Raw genomic sequence first — 24140 nt, 5'->3', positions numbered from 1 at the left:
AGGGATCGCTAATCGGCACGGACTTGGTGGGCCGAAGGGCCTGTTTCCGCACTGTATCTCTGAACTAAAAACTGATCTAACCCATTGTGAACCTAATTCACTGTGGGTTTGCTAACTAGTTGCTGACTTTAAAAGAAAGAAGATGCACAGTTAATGAGAAACTCATAAACTGGGATGATGTTTGAAATGATGGGAGTGCACGTTACCCTTCAGTCTTTAGTATTGATGCCCAGGGGATAACAAAGGTTCAAAGCTCATCTCTCTATTATGCTGAGGTCAATGTTTGTCTTCATTGTTGGGTTGCTAAGTACACAGTTTCAGGTTAGCAATTTGGCCAACAATTGCCGTGTTATTTCCCTTCTGAGTGGCTTTTGGTTTGTATCAATGAGTTTCAGAGATGACTAGAAAACATTCCTTTGAAAGTCAATGAGGATCGTCCCAGCCATTCACTACCTATTATTGTGTAACCTTGTTTGCAACTGGCTCTCTGGAAATATTCTCAGAGTGTTCCCTTGGGTGTAACTCATGCAAGCTCCAGCTGGACAAACAATGATGGAGGGAGAGCAAGACTTCCCAGGCTGATAGTTCTGGTCGTATATGGAGAGGTTGAGCAGGCTGGGACTCTATTCCTTGCAGCACGAGAGGGTGAGAGGTGATCTTATGGAGGTGTATAAAATCATGAGTGAAATAGATTGGGTAGATGCACAGAGTCTCTTGCCCAGAGTAGGGAAATCGAGAACCAGAGGACATACATTAAAGGTGAATGGGGACAAATTTAATTGGAATCTTTGGGGTAAATTTTTCACACAGTGTGGTGAGTGTATGGAATTAGCTGCCAGATGAGATAATTCTGGCAATGCTTGAGAAATATTTGGCAGGTACATGGACAGGACAGCTTTAGACCAAGTGCCAAGTGGGACTCGTTGGGTCCCGTCCCCTAGACGCGTGGGTGCGGGGGGGGGGCGACCTGCGGCGTCACACACACAGTAACCCCCCCCCACACACACTAACCACCCCCCCCACACACACACATTAAACACCCCCCTTGATATTATATTATTATTAATTGGCTCCTTTTACCCCATCCCCGTTCTATCCACTGACGCACAGCGCCCAACTCGCAGGCGCATCCAGAGGGGGAGGAGGGAAGAGAGAGAGAGGGCAGAGAGAGAGGGGGCAGAGAGAGAGGGGCAGAGGCAGAGAGTGAGGGATAGAGAGAGAGAGGCGCAGAGACAGAGAGAGGAGGAGGGGGGGAGAGTGGGGGGGAGGGGGTGAGAGGTGGGGGGAGAGCAAGGGGAGAGAGAAGGAGTGGGGGGAGAGAGGGGGTGAGACAAGGGGGTGGAGAGGAGGGGGTGGAGAGGAGGAGGGGGGAGAGAGGATGGGTGGAGGGTGTGAGGGGGGAGGGGGAGAGGAGGGGGGGAGAGGAGGGGGGGAGCGAGGTGCGGAAGAGGGGAGGAGGATGGGTGGAGAGGAGGATGAGCGTGAGGGGGAGAGGAGGAGGGTGGGCAAGAGGGGGAGGGGGGAGAGGAGGAGAGGGGAGAGTAGGAGGCGGAAGAAGGAGGGCGAGGGGGAGGAGGAGGGGGAGGAGAGGAGGGCGGGAGAGGAGGAGGGGAGAGAGGAGTAGGAGGGGGAGAGGAAGAGGAGGGGGAGATGAAGAGTAGGGGGGAGGAGGAGGGGGGAGATGGGGAACAGAGGAGGAGGAAGAGGAGGGGGGAGAGGAGGAGGAAGGGGAGAGGAGGAGAGAGGGAGAGGAGGAGAGAGGGAGTGGAGGAGGGGGGTGAGGAGGAGGGGGGAGAGGAGGAGGAGGGGGAGAGGAGGAGAGAGGGAGAGGAGGAGGGGGGAAGAGGAGGAGGGAGGAGAGGAGGAGGTGGGAGAGGAGGAGGTGGGGGAGAGGAGGAGGGAGGAGAGGAGGAGGTGGGAGAGGAGGAGGCGGGGGAGAGGAGGAGAGAGGGAGAGGAGGAGGGGGGAGAGGAGGAGGTGGGAGAGGAAGAGGCGGGGGAGAGGGGGGAGGAGAGGAGGAGGGGGGAGAGGAGGAGGCGGGGGAGCGGAGGAGGTGGGAGAGGAGGAGGCGGGGGAGAGGAGGTGGTGGGAGAGGAGGAGGTGGGAGAGGAGGAGGCGGGGGAGAGGAGGAGGTGGGAGAGGAGGAGGAGGGGAGAGGGGGGAGGAGAAGAGGAGGTGGGAGAGGAGGAGGCCGGGGAGAAGAGGAGGTGGGAGAGGAGGAGGCGGGGGAGAGGAGGAGGTGGGAGAGGAGGAGAGAGGGAGAGGGGGAGGAGAGGAGGAGGTGGGAGAGGAGGAGGGGGGAGAGGAGGAGAGAGGGAGAGGGGGAGGAGTGGAGGAGGGAGGAGAGGAGGAGGTGGGAGAGGAGGAGGCGTGGGAGAGGAGGAGAGGAATAGGAGAACGGGGTGGGTGGCCCTGGGCTGGGCTGGGCTGTGGGCGGTCGTGGACTCGTGGGAGGCAGTGGGCGGTCATGGACCCGAGCACCATGAGCGGGGGGGGGGGGGGGCGGCACGGTCCCTGCGAGCGGACGGCACTCGCAGTGCGTCAACACAGCGTGCAGCCATTGTGATGTCATCACGTCATCAGCCAAAGCCAGCCGGTTTTATTTTCTAAGTTATTTCAGATTTTTGAAAGTTTTGATTGATAACTCGAGAAATAATGCATGAATTTTGCAGATGAGGCAATTTCGGAGCCGACGGGATAAATTTCTAGAGGAATATGTAAAAATGTTACCGTCAGGGCGTTGTTTTTTTGAGAAGATGTGATCACACACACACACACACACACACACACACACACACACACACACACACACACACACACACACACACACACACACACACACACACACACACACACACCACACACACACACACACACACAGACACACACACACACACACACACACACACACACACACACACACACACACACACACAGCCACACACACACACACACACACACACACACACCACACACACACACACACACACAGACACACACACACACACACACACAGACACACACACACACACACACACACACAGAGACACACACACACACACACACACACACACACACAGACACACACACACACACACACACACACAGCACACACACACACACACACACCCACACACCAACACCCACACACAAACACACAAACACACCACCCACCCAAAAACCCCACACACACACTCACACACACACACACACCCCACACAAAATACAACCACCACACACACACACATACACACACACACACACACACACACACACACCACACACAGACACACACACACACACACACACACACACAGCCACACACACACCCACACACACACACACAGCCCACCACAGCACACACACCACACAGCACACACACACACACACACACACACACCACACACACACACACACACACAGCACAAACACACACACACACACACACACACACACACACACACACACACACACACACACAGACACACACACACACACAGCACACACACACACACAGACACACACACACACAGCACACACACACACACACACACACACACACACACACACACACACACACAGCACACACACACACAGCACACACACACACAGCACACACACACACAGCCACACACACACACACACACACACACACACACACACACACACACACACACACACACACACACACTCAGAGTTTTAATAGTCACTAGACAAGTGGCACCCGTTGGGTCCCGTCCCCTGAGGGGGGGGGGCGGCCTGCGGCGTCACTCACACACTAACCACCTCCTCCCTATCCACTCACGCATAGCTCCCCAACTCACAGGCACGTCTAGAGAGGGAGAGGGAGGGAGTGTAGAGAGAGGGCAGAGAGAGAGGGGGCAGTGACAGTGGCAGACACAGAGATGCGGAGAGAAAGGGGCACACAGAGAGAGCGGGAGGGGAGAGGGGAGGAGGAGAGAGGGGGGGTGGGAAAGATAGCCTCAAAGCATCTGTCGAGCGAGGAACAGTGTTAATATTAATAATTAAGAACAATAAATTATTTATTTCTGACAAATCGGAACGGTTATACATGCGATGGTTCATATAGTCATAGTCACACAGCTTGGAAACAGGATCTTCAGCACAACTTGCCCACACCGACCACCATGTCCCATCTACGCTCCTCCCACCTGCCTGCATTTGGTCCATATTGGACCTCTCAACGTTTCCTATCTATGTACATGTTTCTTAAATGTTGCAATAGTCCCTTCATCAACTACTTCCTCTGGCAGCTCATTCCATACACCTACCACCCTTTGTGTGAAAAGTTACCCCTCAGGTTCCTATTAGATCTTTCCCCCTTCACCTTAAACCTATGCCCTTTGGTTCTCGATTCCTCTACTCTTGGCAAGAGACTCATTGTGTCTACCCAATCCATTCCTCTCCTGATTTTTTACACCTCTATAAGATCAATTTTTATCTGATCAGATATTTGATTCTGATTCATGTGATCAGATAAATGTCCAGAAGTTCAGAAGTCCTGTGCAAAGGTTTGTGAAGTCCTGAGCTATTGTAAGCCCTTGATGTAAATATTCTAACTGGGCTTTGAATTTGTGATGAAGCTCCAACTGCCTGTAATTGATCAACAGTTAAACAGCACTAGACAGGAATAGGCTCCTCGGCTCACAACGTCACTGATTATGATGTCAAATTAAACTAATCTCTCCTGCCTGCACGTGATCCACATCCCTCCATTCCCAGAATATCCATGTGACTGTCCAAAAGTCTCTTAAATGCCACTATCGTATCTGCCTCCACCACCACCCATGACACTATATTTCAGGTACCCACCACTCTCTGTGTTAGAAACTTGTCCCGCACATTTCCTTAAGCCATGCCCACAATTCTTTTAACATTTTCATCCGAGAAAATATGTTCTAACAGTCTACCCTCTGTGCTCTGTGTTCTGCGAGCGTGGTCTGTGCTCTGTGGTCTGGAGAGGATGTTTCCATTAGTGGAAGAGTCTGGAACTAGAATGTTCAGAATAAAATGATGTATCTTTAGGAAGCAGATGAGGAGGAATTTCTTTAGTCAGAGGGTGGTGAATCTGTGGAATTCATTGCCACAGAAGGCTGTGGAGGCCGTCAATGGATATTTTTAAGGAGATTGATATATTCTTGATTAGTGCGGGTGTCAGGGGTTATGGGGAGAAGGCAGGGGAATGGGGTTAGGAGGGAGAGATAGATCAGCCATGTTTGAGTGGTGGAGTAGACATGATGGGCCAAATGGCCTAATTCTGCTCCTATCACTTCTGAAGAAAGGACTTTGTTCTGATGGATAATTTGTGTTGCTTTTAGGTTCTGAACCAAACATTACGCCTTGAAATACAGCTGCTAGAGAACTCGCTGTCAATCAACAAACTGGAGAAACAGATCATGGTGCAGAACCTGGAAATTACTAATCTCCAAGAAAAGAACAGGTATGTTTAAATGCGGGTGGTGTTATTGAAACAGCTAAAGACTTGCACTGTCACGCAACTGTTGAAATATGCAACAAAAGACACAAGGACTTATTCTTGGAGCTTGTTTTCATTCTGTGACTTCAAATGCCACAGCAGTAAAAACTAAGGCATTCTGGCAGCATGACTGCCACCCAAAAGGTTGTTTAAAAATTGATTTCTCTCATCAAATTATTCAGAGCTAGAATACTTAAATGATCATGACTGAGATGTATAAATTGCATGGTGCAGGTATCGGGACACTCGGATTGAAGCCTGGTAATGAAGTTGAAGTATAGATCAGTCATAAGCTGAATGAAAGATTGTCCACAACAGCATTGCTTTCTAAAGCACAACATCCCTAGGCAGTTCCAATAGACATTGATATCATCTAGGACCAAGCAGAAGCCTTTGGATTGGGTCTTTGAAAATGTAAGCACTCATTCTCCTGTCCTATTAGCAAAATATTATTTTGGATAATCTTAAATAAAGGATAACAGTTTTTAAACTCATTTGAATCAAGAATAACATTTGGAGAACAAACCAAACAATGCCAGAAATACTGAGTTCAAATGTCCAGTTTCCCCGGTTTGTCCTTAATAAAATCATAGCTGTCACTCCAGACCTCCGTGACCAACCATATTACATTCAAAATCTCCCTGCTTCATCACAGTGATAGTGCAATGGTTAAGTTCTCAAATTAGTCACCCAGAAGCTGGACTAAACATTTGTAGGTGTATGTTGAAACCTCATCATGGCAGTTGGAGAATTTATATTCATAAAAGCAAAACCGATTTAAAAAAAGGTAAATTGCTATCAGTAATGATGGCCATGAAACTGATGACCATGATCAATCCAATAGTATTGTTCATCTGGTTAATATCTCCTTCAGATGAAGGAATCGCTGTTCTTACCTGTTCCGGCCTATCAGTGAATCTGTTCCTGCAACTATCTGAGTTTTTTAATCTTCCATTTGAAATGCCTGGGCAAATGTACACATTGCTGTACATTATACCAACCACAGTGGTTCAACACAGTGGTATCCACTTTCTAACGGCGATTACTACATGGGCAGTGACCCGTACAACAAAATGCATTCAAAGGTATTCCTCTGGAGATTATCTTTCTCCCATATACGCTATATACTAATTTAGTTTAGTTTAGTTTAGTGATACAGTGCGGAAACAGGCCCTCGTGCCCGCCGAGTCCACACCAACCAGCGATCCCCGTACACTAGAACTATCTGACATTCTAGGGACAATTTGCTATTTTTACCGAAGACAAATTACCAAAACCGGAGCACCCGGAGAAAACCCACGTAGTCTCAGGGAAAACGTACAAACTCCATACAGACAGCACCCATAGTCAGTTTTGAACCCAGGTCTCTGGCCCTGTAAGGCAGCAACTCTACCGTGCTGCCCCAATTTATTTTGTAACATAAATGCATTAAAAACCTTTTTTAAACCGCATGGTCCCACTATTGCTTATATCTTCATCCTGTGATACTAAACTTGATATGGAGCTACTTTCGTTGCAATGTCACCATGGCTTTTTCAGAAATTGATCACTTGTATATTACCTGACAATCTAAAACATCTGAAGTTGGGTCTAGACCCGAAATGTCACCTATTCATGTTCTCCAGAGATGTTGCCTGACCCGTTGAGTTACTCCAGCACTCTGTGAAATGTAACCTATTCATGTTCTCCAGAGATGCTGCCTGACCCGTTGAGTTACTCCAGCACTCTGTGAAATGTCACCTATTCATGTTCTCCAGAGATGTTGCCTGACCCGTTGAGTTACTCCAGCACTCTGTGAAATGTAACCTATTCATGTTCTCCAGAGATGCTGCCTGATCCGTTGAGTTACTCTAGCACTTTGTGTGGTTTTGAAAAAGAGTAACAGTTTTTTATGATAAGAATGCAATGTGATCAAAGAACAATTTCTGGTTGTTGAAGTCTTATAGACAATAGGTGCAGGAGTAGGCCATTCAGCCCTTCGAGCCAGCACCGCCATTCACTGATCATGGCTGATCATCCACAATCAGTACCCAGTTCCTGCCTTCTCTCCATATCGCTTGACTCTGCTATCTTTAAGAACTCGAAAACATCCAGAGAATTGGCCTCTACTGTTTTCTGAGGCAGAGATCTTCCACAGATTCACAACTCTCTGGGTGAAAAAGTGTTTCCTCATCTCCTTTTCAAATGGCTTACCACTTATTCTTAAACTGTGGCCCCTGGTTCTGTACTCCACCAACATCGGGAATATGTTTCCTGCATCTAGCGCGTCCAATCCCTTAATCATTTTATATGTTTTAATTAGATCCCCACTCATGCTTTTAATTTCCAGTGTACACAAGCCCAGTCGCTCCATTCTTTCAACATATGACATTCATAGAAACATAGAAACATAGAAAATAGGTGCAGGAGGAGGCCATTCGGCCCTTCGAGCCAGCACCGCCATTCATTGTGATCATGGCTGATCGTCACCTATCAATAACCCGTGCGTGCCTTCTCCCCATATCCCTTGACTCCACTAGCCCCAAGAGCTCTATCTAACTCTCTCTTAAATCCATCCAGTGACTTGGCCTCCACTGCCCTATGTGGCAGGGAATTCCATAAATTCACAACTCTGGGTGAAAAAGTTTTTTCTCACCTCAGTCTTAAATGACCTCCCCTTTATTCTAAGACAGTGGCCCCTGGTTCTGGACTCGCCCCACATAGGGAACATTTTTCATGCATCTAGCTTTTCCAGTCCTTTTATAATTTTATATGTTTCTATAAGATCCCCCTCATCCTTCTAAACTCCAGTGAATAAAAGCCTAGTCTTTTCAATCTTTCCTCATATGACAGTCCCGCCATCCCAGGGATCAATCTCGTGAACCTACGCTGCACTGCCTCAATCAAAAGGATGTCCTTCCTCAAATTAGGAGACCAAAACTGTGCACAATACTCCAGATGTGTTCTCACAAGAGCCATATATAACTGCAGAAGAACCTCTTTACTCCTATACAGAAATCCTCTTGTTATGAAGGCCAACATTCCATTAGCTTTCTTCACTGCCTGCTGTACCTGTAAGCCAACTTTCAGTGACCGGTGTACAAGGACGCCCAGGTCTCGCTGCATCTCCCCCTTACCTAACCTAACCCCATTGAGATAATAATCTGCCCCCTTGTTTTTGCCGCCAAAGTGGATAACCTCACATTTATCTATATTATACAGCATCTGCCACGCATCTGCCCACTCACTCAACCTGTCCAGGTCACCCTGTAACCTCCTAACATCCTCTTCACAGTTCACACCGCCACCCAGTTTTGTGTCATCTGCAAACTTGCTAGTGTTGCTCCTAATTCCCTCTTCCAAATCATTAATATATATGGTAAACAGTTGCGGCCCCAACACCGAGCTTTGCGGCACTCCATTCGCCACGGCTTGCCATTCTGACAAGAACCCGTTCACTCCTACTCTTTGCTTCCGGTCTGCCAACCAATTTTCTATCCATGTCAACACCCTACCCCCAATACCATGTGCTCTAATTTTAGTCACCAGTCTCCGTGCGGGACCTTAGCAAAGGCTTTCTGAAAGTCTAGATACACTACATCCACTGGCACCCCTTCATCCATTTTACTTGTCACATCCTCAAAAAATTCCAGTAGATTAGTCAAGCATGATTTCCCTTTCATAAATCCATGTTGACTTGGACTAATCCTTTTACTGCTATCCAAATGCCCCATTATTACCTCCTTAATAATTGACTCCAGCATCTTTCCCACCACCGAAGTCAGGCTAACTGGTCTGTAATTCCCCGTTTTCTCTCTCGCTCCTTTCTTGAAAAGTGGGATAACATTAGCTATCCTCCAATCCACAGGAACTGATCCTGAATCTATTGAACATTGGAAAATGATCACCAATGCGTCCACTATTTCTAGAGCCATCTCCCTGAGGACCCTGGGATGCAGACCATCAGGCCCAGGGGATTTATCATCCTTCAGTCCCATTAGCCTACCCAATACTATTTCTCGCCTAATGAAAATTTCTTTCAGTTCCTCTACCCCCTTAGATCCTCTGTCCTCCAGTACATCTGGGAGATTGTTTGTGTCTTCCTTAGTGAAGTCAGATCCGAAGTACCTATTCAACTCTTCTGCCATTTCCTTGTTGCCCATAATAATATCACCCGTGTCAGCCTTCAAGGGACCCACATTTACCTTTGCTACTCTTTATCCCTTAACATATCTAAAGAAGCTTTTACTGTCCTTCTTTATAGTCCAGCCATCCTGGGAATTAACCTCGTGACCCTACGTTGCACTCTCTCAATAGCAAGAATGTACTTCCTCAAATTTGGAGACCAAAACTGCACACAATACTCCAGGTGTGGTCTCACTAGGGCCATGTACAACTGCAGAAGTACCTCTTTGCTCCTATACTCAACTCCTCTTGTTATGAAGGCCATCATGCCATTAGCTTTCTTCACTGCCTGATGTACCTGCATGCTTACTTTCAGTGATTGATGAACAAAGACCCTCAAATCCCATTGTACTTCCCAGTTTCCTAACTTGACACCATTCAGGTACTAATCTGCCTTCCTGTTTTTGCCACCAACGTGGATAACCTTACAATTATCCACATTAAACTGCATCTGCCATGCATCTGCCCACTCACCCAATCTGTCCAAGTCACCCTGCATCCTCCTCACAGTTCACACTGCCGCCCAGCTTTGTGTCATCTGCAAATTTACTAATGTTACTTGTAATCCCTTCATCGAAATCATTAATGTATATTGTAAATAGCTGCGGTCCCAGCACCGAGCCTTGCGGTACCCCACTAATCACTGCCTGCCATTCTGAAAGGGATTCGTTAATCCCTACTCTTTGTTTCCTGTCTGCCAACCAATTTTCTATCCATGTCAGCACCCTAGCCCCAATCCCATGTGTTATAATTTTGCCCACTAATCTCCTATGTGGGACCTTATCAAACGGTTTCTGAAAGTTACAGGTACACTACATCCACTGGCTCTCCCTTTTACATTTTCCTAGTTACATACTCAAAAAATTCCAGAAGATTAGTCAAGCATGATTTCCCCTTCGTAAATCGATGCTGACTCCGACCGATCCTGTTACTGCTATCCAAATGTGCCTCTATTTCATCTATACATGACTAAAACTCTGATCATGTTATCTTCCGGTTTGGCGGTCTTTCTATTTGCGCAAAAATGATAGCACTGCGATTTTTCGCCAGTTCTCTCACCGTTCTCCTGCGCAGCGATTGCACCCAGTTTTGTTCCAATCGGTTGAATATTGCAAATGTTAGTGAGGTTTAAATTTTTTTTTTAAACGCACGTGCGCAGATCGATCTCTAATCCTGCCAGTCGGCTCCACGCGGATTAGTCACTTCCCCTGTCACTCCCCGGGACAGTCCGCATCTTCCTGCGCCGTCGCGTCTTTATCGGAGCTGAGGGTGGACAGCGGAGGTATCTAACCGGACTTTCGGAGGGACCCGAAGCAGCCCAGCCCCGCCCCGCCCCTAGCAGCAGCCCAGCCCCAAGCAGCAGCCCCGCCCCAAGCAGCTGCCCAGCCCCAAGTGGCAGCCCTGCCACAAGCAGCAGCTGCCCTGCCCAAATCAGCACCGCCCCAAGCAGCCCTGCCCCAAGTACCAGCCCCGACCCAAGCAGCTGCCCAGCCCCAAGTGGCAGCCCTGTCACAAGCAGCAGACCCGCCCCAAGCAGCAGCCCCGCCCCAAGTGGCAGCCCAGCGTTGGGGACTCATTGTTGCCAAACGGAAAGTGGAGACGCTCTTCCTGACAGAGGAGAACGACCAGCGACCAGCGCCCGCTGTGAGTCCCCATAACACCTCCAATTCCAGCTAATATCCCTCTGGTTCCCCTCGTTGGCTCCTCCCCCGTGATGCTCCCCTCCCCCATGGCTCTTCCCCCGTCTTTCCTCCGAGCTCACTGCCCCCTCCCCCACAAGCCCCCTCCCCCACAATCCCCCCGCGCTCACCATCACCCCCCACCCCCACAACCAAAACCGCCTCCCACAACCTCCCCACGCAACCCCTCCATCTCTACACCCCCCCGCCCGTACCACCCCCCCCCACACCCACAATCCCCTGACCTCACACACCCCCCCCCCCACCACCACAAACCCCCCACCCCCACAATCCCCCGACCCAAACCCACCCACACAACCCTCCCTGGCCCCCACAACCCACCCCCAATGCAATCCCCAAACCCCCACAACCCCCTCGCCCCCTCAACCCCACCCCGCCCCCACAATCGTCTGTCCCCACAATCGTCCGTCCCCACACACCCCCCCGCCCCACACACCCCCCCGCCCCACACACCCCCCCGCCCCACACACACCCCCGCCCCACACACCCCCCCGCCCCACACACACCCCCGCCCCACACACCTCCCCGCCTAACACACACCCCCGCCCCACACATCTCACCTGTTTCTGTCTTCAAGGGACCCACATTTGTCTTAACTATTTTTTTCCTCATCACATACATAAAGAAGCTTTCACTATCCTCCTTTATATTCTTGGCTAGCATACCTTCGTACCTTATCTTTTCCCCCCGTATAACTCCCCTTTTTGGTTATCTTCTGTTGCTCTTTAAATGTTGCCCAATCCTCTGGCTTCCCGCTCATCTTTGCTATACTATATTTCTCTTTTATTTTTATACTGTCCTTGACTTCCTTTACCAGCCATTATTGCCTCTTACCTCTTAGAATCTTTCTTCCTATTTGGAATAAATAATTTGATTTACCAGTCTCCCTTTAAACTATTTATTAGCTTCAAAGAAATCCCATCCCATGCTTGCTGGGGAAAGTGACACAAACATGGGATTTAACTTTGAACATTGTAGGAGGCCCAGAATTACTTAGATAAGTTATCAGTATGAAGGTAGACACAAAATGATGGAGTAACTCAGCGGGACAGGCAGCATGTCTGGTGAGTAGGAATGGCGACGTTTTGGGCCGAGACTCTTCTTCAGACTTCAGTGTGAAGAAGGGTCTCGACCCGAAACATCACCCATTCCTTCTCTCCAGAGATGCTGCCTGTCCTGCTGAGTTACTCCAGCATTTTGTGTCTACCTTCGATTTAAACCAGCATCTGCAGTTCTTACCTACACATTATCAGTATGAAGGTTTTTTTTAATTTCTCATTTCTCCATGTTGTTTTCTTGCATTCAGCGTTCTGGAGCAGAAAGTCCTGGAAATGGAAGGCAAACATGAATCTGAGCTGGAATCAATGAAGATGGAGAAGCTGGAGATGCTGGAGCTGCTGCTGAAGCAGAGCACCATTACTGGTGAGCTGGAGAAGCACCCGAGCACCGTCATGGGGAATAGTGATCACGCCACGTCAGACGACCGTATAACATTATTGTAATATTAGAGTTATCTGGGCCGCAAGAGTTGTTTGAAACAAACTGGTAAATGCACAGTGCTGCAGCGAGTTTGTTTCCATTCCATAAACATCAGTGGGCTGATGGGCATTCTTTGCATAGATTAAAGCATGAATAATATTCAGCCTCTTCCCCAGATGATTACCAAGGCTATTCATACACTGCAGATGCTGACACCGGCTCATATCTGATGTTGACTTGACAGGGCCATTGTCTCCTGGTGCTCCTAGCCATTCTGTAGTTGCACCCAGACTTTATAGATTTTAGAGATACTGCGCAGAGTCCACCAGGTACATGTCGACCAGCGATCCCCGCACACTAACATTATTCTACACACTAGGGACAACTTACAATTTTACCAAAGCCAATTAATCTGCAAACCTGTACATCTTTGGAGTGTGGGAGGAAACTGGAGCACCTGGAGAAAACCCATGTGGTCACAGGGAGAACGTACAAACTCCGTACAGATAGCACCCATAGTCAGGATCGAACCCGGCTCTCTGGTGCTGTAAGGCAGCAATTCTACCACTGCGCTATTGTGCTGCCCTAAGCTGAAGAAAAACAAAGTAAAATAATAGGGTGAACAGAAACAATTCATTCACCGGCTTGAACACAACAGGACTCTCCACTTGTGTTGTACATGGAGTTTGGAGTAAACTATTTTACAAATCATTTTGGCACGTCCAGCCCATGGCCAATGCATACCTGTCAATTATGGAGAGCTGATTAGACTCCTGAAGATCATGTCTGTTGCAAGCAGTCAAGCAAATCTTCAGGTATCCTAGCCGCTAGAGATATCATCACTGGATATAACCTTTACTGGAACATTGGCCAAGAATATGAATATGAAGTAATAATATTTTATTATTTAATTTTATTTAAAGGGCGGTACAGATGATTTAATTGTAAATTTATATTTTATTGCACAATGGATAAAGTCCAGCTATATGTGGGAAGGAACTTTAGATGCTTGTTTAAACTAAAGATAGACAAAAGCAGGAGTAAGGCAGCATCTGCGGGGAAAAGGAACGGGTGACTTTTTGGGTCGAGACCCTTAAAGAGTCAGGGGAAAGGGAAACAAGAGATATAGACAGTGATATATAGAACACATGAATGAAAGTTATGCAAAAAAGTGAAGATGATCAAGGAAAGGTGGAGCCTTTGTTGGCTGTGGGCAAGGTAACAAGGAGTTATACGGACAATGAAACTCAACAGGATGATAGTGGAACTATGTGACTAGGGTGGGGGAGGGATGGAGAGTGAGGGGATGCAAGGGATAGTTGATACTAAAGCAAGTGGGACCCATTAGGTCCCGTTCCCTCAATGCACGGTTGCGAGGGGAGGGGACGGGGAGGGGACGGCCTGTGGCGTCACACACACACTAACCAACATCTCACACACACAAACACACACACACACACACACACACACACACACACACACACACACACACACACACACACACACACACACACACACACACACACACACACACACACACACACACACACAAACCACCACCCACACACACTCATTAAACACCACAATTGATATATTAATATTATTCATTCACTCCTTTTACCCCATGCCCCACCCTATCCACTCACGCATAGCCCCCAACTCGCAGGGGCGGCTAGAGAGGTAGGGGGATAGAGAGAGAGGGACACAGAGGCACAGAAAGGGACACAGAGGCACAGAGAATGACACAGAAGGACACAGAGGCACAGAGAGGGACGCAGAGGCAGAGTGGGGGGAGACAGAGGCAACCCAGAGAGGGACACAGAGGCACGGAGAGGGACACAGAGGCACACAGAGAGATGGACACAGAGGCAGAGAGAGGGACACAGAGGCACACGGAGAGGGACACAGAGGCACACAGAGAGGGAGACAGAGGCAGAGAGAGGGACACAGAGGCACGGAGAGGGACACAGAGGCAGAGAGATGGACACAGAGGCACACGGAGAAGGACACAGAGGCACACAGAGAGGGAGACAGAGGCAGAGAGAGGGACACAGAGGCAGAGAGATGGACACAGAGGCAGAGAGATGGACACAGAGGCACACGGAGAGGGACACAGAGGCAGAGAGATGGACAGAGAGGCAGAGAGATGGACACAGAGGCACGGAGAGGGACACAGAGGCACGGAGAGGGACACAGAGGCACGGAGAGGGACACAGAGGCACACGGAGAGGGACACAGAGGCACACAGAGAGGGACACAGAGGCACACGGAGAGGGACACAGAGGCACACAGAGAGGGACACAGAGGCAGAGAGAGGGACACAGAGAGGGAGCTTGCTGCCTTTTGGAGCTGGGGTTTCCGGGTGTCCGCTGTCTTATGGATCTGGGGTTTCCGATTTGCGGCGTCTTTTGAACGGGCGGACGGTCAATCGTGGCTTCCATGAGGGAAAGATCACCCAGCTGCGTGACAGACGATTGGGCGGGGGAGATGGAGAGGTCGTCCCCCGTGACAGCCAGGTGGGATCAAGATCACCAGCGAGGAAAAGGCGTCACGATTCCCCGTGCCCCTGCGATCAATGGAGGAATCGCAGGCCTCCATAGACGGCCTCTCCCAGAGGGAGTAATGGCTGCCAGGACCACTTTCCCACCGTGCTGCCCTGTGCCCGCGCGACGATAACGCCTGCTGCCCTCGCCATGTTTTAGAACCCGAGCCGAAGCACGAGCATACTTCTTGTTTAGCGTTTGGGCTGTGGGCGGGGCAGGGCACTGCGGGAGCCGAGGCGTCAATGTACTTAGTGTTGAGCTGCTGGGCTGTCGGCAGGGCTGGGCGCTGCGCTGTGCTGTGGACGGCCGGGCGAGTGCTAGTCGACAGCACAGCGAGTCGGGAGGCGACAAAATGACTGTGAATCGAGGGGGGGGGGGCGTCATCAGCTCGCTTCAGCAGTTAGATTTGAAAAATATGTCAGATTGGTGAACAATTGTAGTAAAAAACTCAGGAAATAATGAATCAAATTTACAGATGAGGGGATTTTTGAAATCATGAGGCAAATCTCTACCGGAATATGTAAAGATTTCACCGTTATCGCATCGGGTTTTCGAGAAGATGTGACACACACACAAAATGACACACACACACATACCCACACACAGAGTTTTATATTATAGATGATTAGAGAAATCAGTATTCATACCGTTGGTTTGTGAGCTGCCCAAGTGAAATATGAGATGCTGTTCCTCCATTTAGAAAGTCACTCTGACAATGGATGAGGCCCAGGACAGAAAGGCCAGTGTTGAAATGGAAAAGAGAGTTAAAGTGTTTGGCAATTGGGAGATCACATAGGCCAGGGCACACTGAGCAAGCTATGCCGTTTTTGTCATGTCATATATACAGATGCAGGTGGATAGCAATATGGTTTTGATTCCTGAATAGATTCCCAGCCTAACAGGTGTTTTAAATCAATGTTTTCATCACTTAAAATTCGTTTTCCTGGGAAACTGGTGCTTCATAACTAACCAATAAACAACAGACAATAGACAATCGGTGCAGGAGTAGGCCATTCGGCCCTTCAAGCCAGCTCCGCCATTCAATGTGATCATGGCTGATCATCCACAATCAATACTCCATTCCTGCCTGCTCCCCGTATCCCCTGACTCTGCTATCTTTAAGAGCCCTATCTTGGTCTCTCTTGAAAACATCCAGAGATCTGGCCTTTGAGGCAGAGAATTCCACAGACTCACAACTCTCTGTGATTAAAGTGTTTCCTCATCTTCGTTCTAAATGGCTTACTCCTTATTCTTAAACTGTGGTCCCTGGTTCTAGACTCCCGCAACATTGGGAACATGTTTCCTGCCTCTAGCATGTCCAAACCCTTGATCTATATTACTAAAAGTCTGATCTTGGCCACTTCCTGTTGTTCTGTATATTGATTTTAGAAAAAAAGCTGCCACTTACGGCTGTGATTTTTGGCCATCTTACTCAGAGCCCCCCTCCGTTGTGCAGGATAAGAGGAGTTTTCCCATCGATGAAAAATAAAAGAGTTATTAGTGTTTATAAAATGTTGAGATTCTCTCTCCTGAAGGCCACGCCCCTTCTGGAGGGACTATAAAACCCGGAAGTGTTGAGTGCCTCAGTCAGTATCTGCAAGATGGGGGAGCGAGAGGGTCATGTCTCTCAATCTGAACTGTGAATAACACTGAACACATGTCTACTAAACTGTGAGTGTGGTTTTACTGACCTTGAGTCCCCTTAATGTGGTTTGAAAATGAAAATGTGGTTGGTTTGAAGTGAAGCTTTTAAGTGATTCTTAAAGGGTTGACGTTGGATATGCAATGGAAGGCATTTAAAGACTGCATGGATGAACTACAACAATTGTTCATCCCAGTTTGGCAAAATAATAAATCAGGGAAGGTAGTGCATCCGTGGATAACAAGGGAAATCAGGGATAGTATCAAAACAAAAGATGAAGCATACAAATTAGCCAGAAAAAGCAGCCTACCAGAGGACTGGGATAAATTCAGAGTCCAGCAGAGGAGGACAAAGGGCTTAATTAGGAAAGGGAAAATAGATTATGAAAGAAAACTGGCAGGGAACATAAAAACTGACTGCAAAAGTTTTTATAGATATGTGAAGAGAAAAAGATTAGTTAAAACAAATGTAGGTCCCTTGCAGTCAGAAACAGGCGAATTGATCATGGGGAAGAAGACCAACTGAATAACTACTTTGGTTCTGTTTGGTTCTGTCTTCACTGAGGAAGACATAAATAATCTGCCGGAAATAGCAGGGGGTCAAATGAGATGGAGGAACTGAGTGAAATCCAGGTTTGTCGGGAAGTGGTGTTAGGTGAATTGAACAGATTAAAGGCCGATATATCCCCAGGGCCAGATAGGCTGCATCCCAGAGTACTTAAGGAAGTAGCCCCAGAAAGAGTGGATGCATTAGTGATAATTTTTCAAAACTCTTTAGATTCTGGAGTAGTTCCTGAGGATTGGAGGGTAGCTAATGTAACCCCACTTTTTAAAAAGGGAGGGAGAGAGAAAACGCAGAATTACAGACCAGTTAGTCTAACATCGGTAGTGGGGAAAATGCTAGAGTCAGTTATTAAAGATGGGATAGCAGCATATTTGGAAAGTGGTGAAATCATTGGACAAAGTCAGCATGGATTTATGAAAGGTAAATTATGTCTGACGAATCTTATAGAATTTTTCGAGGATGTAACTAGTAGAGTGGATAAGGGAGAACCAGTGGATGTGTAATATCTGGACTTTCAGAAGGCTTTTGACAAGGTCCCACAAGAGATTAGTATGCAAACTTAAAGCACACGGTATTGGGGATTCGGTATTGATGTGGATAGAGAATTGGCTGGCAGACAGGAAGCAAAGAGTAGGAGTAAACGGGTCCTTTTCAGAATGGCAGGCAGTGAGTAGTGGGGTACCGCAAGGCTCAGTGCTGGGACCCCAGCTATTTACAATATATATTAATGATTTGGACGAGGGAATTGAATGCAACATCTCCAAGTTTGCGGATGACACGAAGCTGGGGGGCAGTGTTAGCTGTGAGGAGGATGCTAGGAGGCTGCAAGATGACTTGGATAGGTTGGGTGAGTGGGCAAATGCATGGCAGATGCAGTATAATGTGGATAAGAACAAGAAAGTAGACTATTTGGTGGCAAGAACAGGAAAGTAAACTATTATCTGAATGGTGGCCGATTAGGAAAAGGGGAGATGCAACGAGACCTGGGTGTCATGGTACACCAGTCATTGAAAGTAGGCATGCAGGTGCAGCAGGCAGTGAAGAAAGCAAATGCTATGTTAGCATTCATAGTAAAAGGATTTCTGTATAGGAGCAGGGAGGTTCTACTGCAGTTGTACAGGGCCTTGGTGAGACCACACCTGGAGTATTGTTTACAGTTTTGGTCTCCTAATCTGAGGAAAGACATTCTTGCCATAGAGGGTGTGCAGAGAAGGTTCACCAGACTGTTTACTGGGATGGCAGGACTTTCATATGAAGAAAGACTGGATAGACTCGGCTTGTACTTGCTAGAATTTTGCACTGTACAACTGTTGCTTGCAAGATGACAATAAAGGTTGATTGATTGATTGATTGATTGATTGATTGATTGAATTTAGAGGGGGATCTTACAGAAACGTACACAATTCTTAAGGCGTTGGACAGGCTAGATGCGGGAAGATTGTTCCAGATGTTGGGGAAGTCCAGAACAAGGGGTCTCACAGTTTAAGGATAAGGGGGAAGTCTTTTATGACTGAGATGAGAAAAACATTTTTCACACAGAGAGTGGTGAATCTGTGGAATTCTCTGCCAGAATGTAGTTGAGGCCAGTTAATTGGCTATATTTAAGAGGGAGTTAGATGTGGCCCTTGTGGCTAAAGGGATCAGGGGTTATGGAGGCACTGGCAGGTACAGGATACTGAGTTGGATGATCTGCCATGATCATATTGAATGGTGGTGCAGGCTCGAAGGGCCGAATTGCCTACTCCTGCACCTATTTACTATGTTTCTATGTTTCCATGTTTCCATGAAGCACTGCAAATGGCTGTTGGTGGTGGCTGGTTCGAAGTGAAGCACTGCAAATGGCTGTTGGTGGTGGAAACTTGACAACTTCCTGTTTGCACTCTATATTGATTTTAGATAAAACGCTACCACTTACGGCGGTGATTTTTGGCCATCTTACTCAGTCCACCTCCGCTGATCAGGGGCAGAGGATTTTTCACATGAATTAAAAATAATTGTGTTTAAAACATTTTGAGAATCTCTCCTGTCAATCGCGCCATGAAGACCATGCCCCTTCCGGTGGGAGGGGGGAGGGATTATAAAACTCGGAAGTGTGGGTGTGGCTCAGTCTCTGCAAGATGGGGGAGGGAGAGGTCACGACTGTCTGAGCTGTGAATCAACTGAACACACTGAATGTCTACTGAACTGTGAGTGTGATGTTTTGTGTGGTTTTATGGTGATGTTATGGTGGTTTCACCCTGCTTAAATGGTATGAAAATGCAATTGAATGTGGTGGCCTTGCACCCTGCATGAAATGGTATGAAACTGCATTTGAATTTGGTGGCCTTGCACCCTGCTTGAGGTGGTATGAAACTGCACTTGGATTTGGTGGCCTTGCACCCTGCTTGAAGTGGTATGAAACTGCACTTGAATTTGGTGGCCTTACACCCTGCTTGAAGTGGTCGGAAACTGTACTTGAATTCGGTGGCCTTGCACCCTGCTTCAAGTGGTAGGAAACTGCACCTGAATTTGGTGGCCTTGCACCTACTTGAAGTGGTATGAAACTGCACTTGAATTTGGTGGCCTTGCACACTGCTTGTAAGAGAATATCAAGGAATAGCCGTGAGTCAACTGGCAGCCCACCAGCCGTGACTAAGCTGCCAGCGCATCAGGCTTGAGTGACTGAGCTGCCACCCCAAGAATCCATTTGGCCCACAATGTCCATACTAGCCCTCTGGAAACCTGTCCCTTCAGCCCACAACACCCATACTAGCTCTCCAGAATAGTCTAGTAATCTTAGTCTAGTAATCTGGGACTTAGTCTAGTAATCTTATATGTTTCAATAAAATCCCTTCTCATCCTTCTAAATTCCAGAGTATACAAGCCCAGCCGCTCCATTCTCTCAGCATATGACAGTCCCGCCATCCCGGGAATTAACCTTGTGAACCTACGCTGCACTCCCTCAATAGCAAGAATGCCCTTCCTCAAATTTGGAGACCAAAACTGCACACAATACTCCAGTTGTGGTCTCACTAGGGCCCTGTAGAACTGCAGAAGGTCTTCTTTGCTCCTATACTCAACTCCTCTTGTTATGAAGGCCAACATGCCATTCGCATTCTGCTGTACCTGCATGCTTACTTTCATTGACCGATAAACAAGGTCCCCCAGATCCCGTTGTTCTACTCCTTCTTCTTGTAGGATTCCGGCAGTGTAGACGCTGCTAAGCGTATTACTGCCCTCCACAGGTCAAAGTTTGAACTAAATTCTTACATACAGTCCTGTAACTTGCAGGAATTGAAGAACAGCCCTGGATATCAGTTGATGTTTCTCACTGTGTCCAAACAGAGATAAAACAGAAAAAGCCTCAACTCCAAGTCCTGTCAGTCTAACAAACAATACTTTTCTTTCTACCCTGTACTTTTAACATTCTAGGAAAACATGCTTAACTGTCTCATTACTCCCACATTCACACAAGCCAGAAACATGTTTCCCTACAATGCACAAATAGTAATTTAACCCACAGTGTCCCAACCTCAATCTACACAGTTTAACTGAGTCCCTACGGGACAGAGATGTACAGAAACATATTTTCCTAACTTCAGATTGTATAGAAAAGTAGTGTCTACCCCTGACTTCCATTTCCCATCCTCTCTGCCATTCTTTTGTTAAGCCCGCTTTAATTATTTCTCTCAGTTCCACTCTCCCCAATGATACATGGATATCTATTTCTCTTCTTAAACTCTCCTTTGCTATGAGGTCCACCTGCTCATTCCCCCTCACCCCAGCATGCCCGGGAACCCAGCAAAAAGTGATGTTACACGCAAACCCAATTCTAGAAAACACACTCAAGATTTCATTTAGAATGTCAGGACGAGCTTTAGATTTCCCTACTCTTAAAGTTTCAAGAGCAGCTGCAGAATCAGAACAGATAATGACTTCTCTAAAACTGGCTTCCTCAATTCACCATAGAGCCCATTGAATTGCCATTAATTCAGTCGTGAGAACAGAGCTTCCATCAGAAATGCGCCGGCCAATCTTCAACCCAAGCTGCTCCACATACACTCCAAACCCAGCTCTCCCACTAACTGGATCTTTAGATCCATCTGTAAAAACAATCAATGTGCTCTCACTGATTGAATTAAGATATTCCACTATTCTTGGAGTCACCTCGCGCTTATCTTTTTCCTGAAGAAAAGCAAGCTCAATAAACAGTTCAGGAAGAACCCAATAGGGCACAGGTAGCCTTATTGTATGCTCTATAATACCCCCTTGTTCCAAACCCAGCTTCCTAGCCCACTGATTTATAATGACAAAAAATGTGTTATATTTGTTACCATCATCAACCTCTTGCAACAAACACCTTGCTGGGAAGGTATCATTACACCCACAAAGTTTAGCCCAGTAATGTAACCCTAGCTTAATGCGCCTTAACCATAAGGGCATTTCTCCCATTTCAACAATCAGGGCAGGGACTGGGGAAGTCCTGAAGGCTCCACAGCAAAGCCTCAAAGCCTTTGCCTGCAACACATCTAGCCTAGCCAGAACAGTTTTAGACGCAGACCCATACACAAAACACCCATAGTCAAGAGAAGATCTGATCATGGCCTGATAAATTAGCAGCATTGTCTCCCTGTTGGCCCCCCACTCACACCCAACCAGACTTCTCATAACATTCAGAACTTTTTCACACTTCAACACAATTTTACCTACATGCACAGCCCAAGTCATACGCTCTTCAAACCAAACACCCAAAAACTTAAAAACCTTTACCTTCTCCAATAGAGACCCATACATATACAGCCCTAACTTAGGTAACTTTCTTTTAAAACCAAATACCATATATTTAGTCTTAGAGGCAGAGATTTTAAAGCCCCATGTGTTCCCCCATTCCTCTACAGACACTAACACTCTTTGAATCTGTTTTAAAACAAACTCTACATTACGACCTCTTTTCCAGATGGCCCCGTCATCTGCAAACAAAGACAGACCAAATCCTCTCTATAATTTACAAAATATGTCGTTTATCATGATATTAAATAAAACTGGATTGATAACACTTCCCTGCGGGGTTCCATTCTCTATTTCTACAGTCTCTGAGCTGACACTACCAACCATTACTTGTATTGTTCTATTCAATAAAAAATCCTTAATCCAGTTGAACATTCGTCCCCTGACTCCCAAGTCAAAAATTTTAATCATTAATCCCTCCTTCCACAAAGAATCATATGCCTTCTCAATATCACTACTGTTTCCTTGCTTCTAAATGCCCTTTTAATATCCTGATCCAAAACTGATACAGACTCCATTGTAGACCTTCCATTCCTAAAGCCATTCTGTACATCAACAAATAGTCCTCTGGTTTCTAAAAAATAAACTAGTCTGTTGGTTACCATCCTCTCCATAATTTTACAGAGCACTGCTGTGAGCGCTATAGGGCGATATGAACTAGGGTCAGATGCCTCTTTGCCTGGTTTTAAAATAAGGACCACGACTGCATGTTTCCATTCCTTTGGTAAATAACCCTCTGCCCACACAGTATTAAACAAAGCTAAGATTTCATCAAGTACAGTATCATCCAGATGTTTAAATAACTCATACGACAACCTATCTCTCCCCGGGGTGGTATTTGCCCCAGACATAATTGCATCCTTCAACTCTTTTATGGTAAAAAACAGATTAAAGGTATTATCATTTACTAAACTCCTCTCCAGCTTCCACTGATTAACTGCCATCAGCTCAGTTCTCTTTCTACACCTCTCCACTCACATGCTCTCTGATCTATGCACTGCTTGAAAACTGTCAACACACATGTCTGCTTTTTCCTTATTGGAGACTGCTACCACCTCACCCTTCTGCAACACTGGTAACAGACTTCTTTTATATACTCCTGACATTCTACGCACAGCTGATCACAAATGCCTTTCTAGAGTTTCCGGGCCTAGCGTACCACAAAACTTCCTCCAACTATTCCTCTTTGCATCCTTTACAACTCGTCTTGCTACTGCCCTTAGCCGCTTGTACTCCATTGCATTGACCAAAATTGGATACTTTCTTAATTTTCGATAGGCTATATTCCTATTCCTTACAGCTTCATCACATTCTTTATTGCACCAAGGAACAGACATACGGGACCTAGGTTCCTGCTTCACAGGAATAGTACAACAAGCTGCCTCATGAATCATGAGACTAATGGAAGTATTCCAACTATCTACAGAACCCTCACTATTAACCTCTCCAACTAAACTTTGAGCCTTCTCTTGGAATTTATCCCATTTGGCCTGAGAAAAGTTATATCTAGGGACTTTCTTTACCACTTCTCTCCTCAAATCCCTACCAAACCTACATAAAATTGGATAATGATCACTGCCCAATGTATATCTAGCCATTACATCCCATTCACCAATTCTTGCTAAATTTGATGAAGCAATTGATAAATCTATGTGGCTGCAGGTGTTTCTCACAATATTATACCTAAACGGCCTTCCATCATTTAACAATACCAACTCATACTTGTCTAGAAATTCTTCAACAATAACACCATTTTTATCCCTGTGATCACTACCCCATAAAGG

At 47.0% G+C, this 24140-nt stretch overlaps 1 protein-coding gene across 1 annotated transcript in view; it reads left to right on the top strand.

The window, feature by feature from the left end:
* Positions 1 to 24140, top strand: part of LOC116969247 (angiopoietin-2-like) — a 71663-nt gene that overhangs the window by 9968 nt on the left and 37555 nt on the right. Inside the window, exons 2-3 of the mRNA XM_033016137.1 lie at positions 5340 to 5461; positions 12668 to 12846. Coding sequence (XP_032872028.1) covers positions 5340 to 5461; positions 12668 to 12846 — 301 coding nt within the window. The remainder of the gene's footprint in view (positions 1 to 5339; positions 5462 to 12667; positions 12847 to 24140) is intronic.

The sequence above is a fragment of the Amblyraja radiata genome, unplaced genomic scaffold (genome assembly GCF_010909765.2).
Source record: "Amblyraja radiata isolate CabotCenter1 unplaced genomic scaffold, sAmbRad1.1.pri S135, whole genome shotgun sequence".
Lineage (NCBI taxonomy): Eukaryota > Metazoa > Chordata > Chondrichthyes > Rajiformes > Rajidae > Amblyraja > Amblyraja radiata.
The sequence above is the reverse complement of the archived record's forward strand: the minus strand, read 5'-3'. Positions and strand labels throughout refer to the sequence as shown.